This window comes from Littorina saxatilis, unplaced genomic scaffold, assembly GCF_037325665.1.
Source record: "Littorina saxatilis isolate snail1 unplaced genomic scaffold, US_GU_Lsax_2.0 scaffold_3432, whole genome shotgun sequence".
NCBI classification, from domain to species: Eukaryota; Metazoa; Mollusca; class Gastropoda; order Littorinimorpha; family Littorinidae; genus Littorina; species Littorina saxatilis.
In genome coordinates, this window is record NW_027129526.1 from 1,894 (window position 1) to 6,126 (window position 4,233).

A 4,233-nucleotide genomic window follows, 5' to 3' on the forward strand; every position below is an offset into this window, starting at 1 on the left:
TAATCGATTGTCGATCGTGCGTTGCAGAAGAATCGAAAATTTCATAATGGCGCCGATCATGAGAACACATGTGCTGCTCAAACTTTGCACCAGATCAAGCTTTAATCAGCAAAATATCGCAAAATTCGTCGATGAATATATGCTACAATTGTCAAAAAAGATTTTACAGGTCTCAAACAGTGAAGATACAGCGTGGTCTGTCGTGAGTTACGTCTCAAAAACCGGAAACGAATACGATTGGGTGGATAAATTCTCATTGTCTATTCACATGACCGGGTCAAACGTCATGAATGGAACTTTCGACGGTGTTCCCGCGATCTCACAACGCGTGTGTGATAGGCAATGCGGGATTTGTCGTCTGCTGTGGCCATGCTTTCGTGGGTTACAGATGGAAACGAAACAAGGGTGGGGTACATTCAAGCGCGATTATAAGCTGAAATAAATTTGTTTCCTACCGTAGTGCTGTGTTTTGAAAACCTAAATGTTGTTGAAATAAATAAATAATGACTTTGAATAACTTTGAGGTTTCCTTTGTTCAGCAGATCGCATTTTTTGATGAAGTTGAAACCGGAAACGACGGTAACCCACGATTACGTGTTTTCTTTGCCGATCAAACTCCCAGAAGAAGAAAAATAGATGTAATTCTTGAGTGTGTATGTCGAGAATAATCCTTCAGCTGACCCATAAACATCACAATAAAATTCACAGAGCTTTATTCTCCATTATGTACAGCTGCAACACAGACTGGTGTATTTTTGTCCCAGTTTTAGGTGCTGTTTTGGGGGCATTTTGGCTAAAAATTAAATCGTTTAAAACCCACAGCAATGTTTGGAAACCCAAACTTGGTTGTTACAGTAAGTCAAATCCATCCCCTTTGACATCAAAGCATCCCCTTTGTCATCCATTGCTCAGAGATATTGTGACAGTCATTCAAAGTTGACAACCCATAGTATTTCCCAGTATCTAGGACGTGCACATATATATATCCTTCCAGCTGGCATTAAAAACAGTAGACCTCAGGAGAGTTCCAGAGGATTTTCGAGAACGGGCGAAAGATGAGGCGAAAATTCTGGGCCAGCTGAACCATCGACACTTGGTGCACCATGTCAACTCCTACATCAAGCACCCCTACCTCTGCATCATCACCGAGTTCTGTGAGGGCGGGGATATGGACAAGTTTATCAGCCACCTTGGGTTCACATCCGGGCTCCCAGAGAAGCTGATTGTCGTCTGGTTGCAACAGACTGCTTCTGCTTTGAATGTGAGTGGAGTTTTATTCAAATCTGATACACATTTGTTTTCACTTCCAAAGACAAAGCAGAAATTGAATATCCTGACCCATGGTTGTAAAACAATTTTTTTTCCTCTCACAAAATCACTGTTTTATTTTTGTATTTCCACCATTTGTCATTCCTGGTACACCAACCGATTAGAGAATTGACGGTTAATGAGAATCCACATTTTGTTGGATTTCGCTGTTCACTTTTATCCCTCAATGGAAACTGATGGTTGAAGACTTATGACTGCAGGAGTAATTTCACTCGCAAAAAAGCTTCATTTTTCTCTCCACATTTTCCCAAAACATGTACACTCAACCCGGTGGTCTGCTTGTTTGTTTGTTTGCTTAACGCCCAGCCGACCACGAAGGGCCATATCAGGGCGGTGCTGCTTTGACATTTTAACGTGCGCCACACACAAGACAGAAGTCGCAGCACAGGCTTCATGTCTCACCCAGTCACATTATTCTGACACCGGACCAACCAGTCCTAGCACTAACCCCATAATGCCAGACGCCAGGCGGAGCAGCCACTAGATTGCCAATTTTAAAGTCTTAGGTATGACCCGGCCGGGGTTCGAACCCACGACCTCCCGATCACGGGGCGGACGCCTTACCACTAGGCCAACCGTGCCGGTCAGTGGTCTGCGTCTGAGTGTCAAACAACAATTGGGAATCTACGTTTTGGGATCTTGGAGTTCCATTACATACATAGTTGTAAACAGATTGTGCAAGGCCTCACATCGTAAGGTGATTTGTTCGGGCTCATGGCCTTGGGAGTAATTTGACCGACACAATCCTGATTCTGTTATCTTCATTTCATGCACACTCACAGTCCACTGGTTTTGCACCGGGATCTGAAACCACAGAATATCTACGTAACGGGGAATGTGGATCTACGTTTGTGGGATCTGTATCTGAGATAATTAAAAGCAGACGTGGATTAAACTAGTTATCATTCGCTTGTGTTAAAAGCTGCAGTGATAGTTTCGGGTCGATGATGTTACTGACTGGACTTTCATTTGCACGCTTTTCTAGTACATGCAGACCGACACCGGGATCTGAAGCCACAGAATATCTACGTAACGGGAAATGTGGATCTACGTTGGTGGGATCTGTATCGGAGATAATTCAAAGCTGATTGTTTCGGGTCGATGATTTGACTGACTTGGACAATTTTCCAGTACATGCACACAAACAACCCCGTGGTTCTGCACCGGGATCTGAAGCCACAGAACATCTACGTGACGGCGAATGGGGATCTACGTTTGGGGGATCTTGGCCTGGCCAGGAAGATGCAGGGACCAGAAGCCATGGCAACCACCCAAGTTGGCACCATCCTGTACCTCAGTCCGGAAATCATCTCAGGCCAACCATACAACTCAAAGGCAAGTTATGTTTTGCGTGTAAAACCATACATTTTATTTTGGGAAAACAAACCGTGTTAGTTATGAAATTAGCATTAGTTGTTAGGCGGGCTTAACCGTCCAGGCATTACATTTATCTATACAGATCAACTCATAGAAGAAGAAGAACAAGAATTTATTCCGCCATATAGCACAACAGCGAATGGTAATTAGCACAACAGCCAATGGTAATTAGCACAACAGCCAATGGTAATTAGCACAACAGCCAATGGTAATTAGCACAACAGCCAATGGTAATTAGCACAACAGCCAATGGTAATTAGCACAACAGCCAATGGAAATTAGCACAACAGCCAATGGTAATTAGCACAACAGCCAATGGTATGGAAACTGACACTCATACATCCATACACTCCGTGCACATGTATACGAAAGAAAAAAAAGAGAGAAAAAAAGAGGAAAACAAAAAAATAAAAATAAAACATGCTTGATAAAAGCGCAAACATGAAGTGTACATTGTGTCTTCAGTCGGACATCTGGAGCCTGGGCTGTGTGTTCTACGACATCACGGGGAAGAAGGGCGGCGACGAGATGGGCGCCATGTTTCTCCTGGTGCAGGTCATGGGAGGGAGGGTGAGTGTTGACACATAGCAATCTACAGCTAAGTCCTTGATAACCCTTGGTGATGTCAAGGGAGGGAGGGTGAGTGTTGACACATAGCAATCCACAGCCTGATAACCCCTTGTGATGTGATGGGGGGCAAGGTGAGTGTTGACACAGCCTGATAACCCCTTGTGATGTGATGGGGGCAGGGTGAGTGTTGACACAGCCTGATAACCCCTTGTGATGTGATGGGGGGCAAGGTGAGTGTTGACACAGCCTGATAACCCCTTGTGATGTGATGGGGGGCAAGGTGAGTGTTGACACAGCCTGATAACCCCTTGTGATGTGATGGGGGGCAGGGTGAGTGTTGACACAGCCTGATAACCCCTTGTGATGTGATGGGGGGCAAGGTGAGTGTTGACACAGCCTGATAACCCCTTGTGATGTGATGGGGGGCAGGGTCAGTGTTGACACAGCCTGATAACCCCTTGTGATGTGATGGGGGCAGGGTGAGTGTTGAGACATAGCAATACACAGCCCAGTCCTTGATAACCCCTTGTATTCGGTTCCACAGTTTCTCCCCTTTAAGGTTATTTTTGTCAAAGTTTGTCGTTGGAAAGCCCGGCCCGAAATATAACCCAATTCCCAGACTTTTTTCTTCGCGTGTCTCTTTTGTGGATCTAACATAATGATGTACAACTCATAACTTGACAACCCATTGTATTCACTTTCACAGATTCTCCGCTTTTATGTCATTTTTGTAAAAAGAATTCTTTGGAAAGCTCGGAAATCTTTTTTCCTTTTAATGTCTTTTTTGTGGTTTGGGAGATGGCTTTGGAACGTGACCGCGCCTGGGGGGTTAAGGGCAGGTATTTAGAATAGAAAAGAATAGAATAGATATTTTTTCCGGTCTTTGGTCGAAGCGAAAGATAAACATGAACGGGCTTAAATACTGATGGATCTTCAGATGTACTGACTTTTTTTGCA

The 4,233-nt window shown here is 44.3% G+C and overlaps 1 protein-coding gene across 1 annotated transcript; it reads left to right on the forward strand.

The window, feature by feature from the left end:
- Positions 1-994: 994 nt before the first annotated feature.
- LOC138957765 (uncharacterized) lies at positions 995-3,276 on the forward strand (the record flags this gene model as incomplete). Its single annotated transcript, XM_070328823.1, is given in 3 exon segments — positions 995-1,261; positions 2,461-2,664; positions 3,172-3,276. Coding segments are annotated over 3 exon segments (576 nt in total), but the record flags the coding sequence as incomplete, so codon positions are not given.
- Positions 3,277-4,233: the final 957 nt, after the last annotated feature.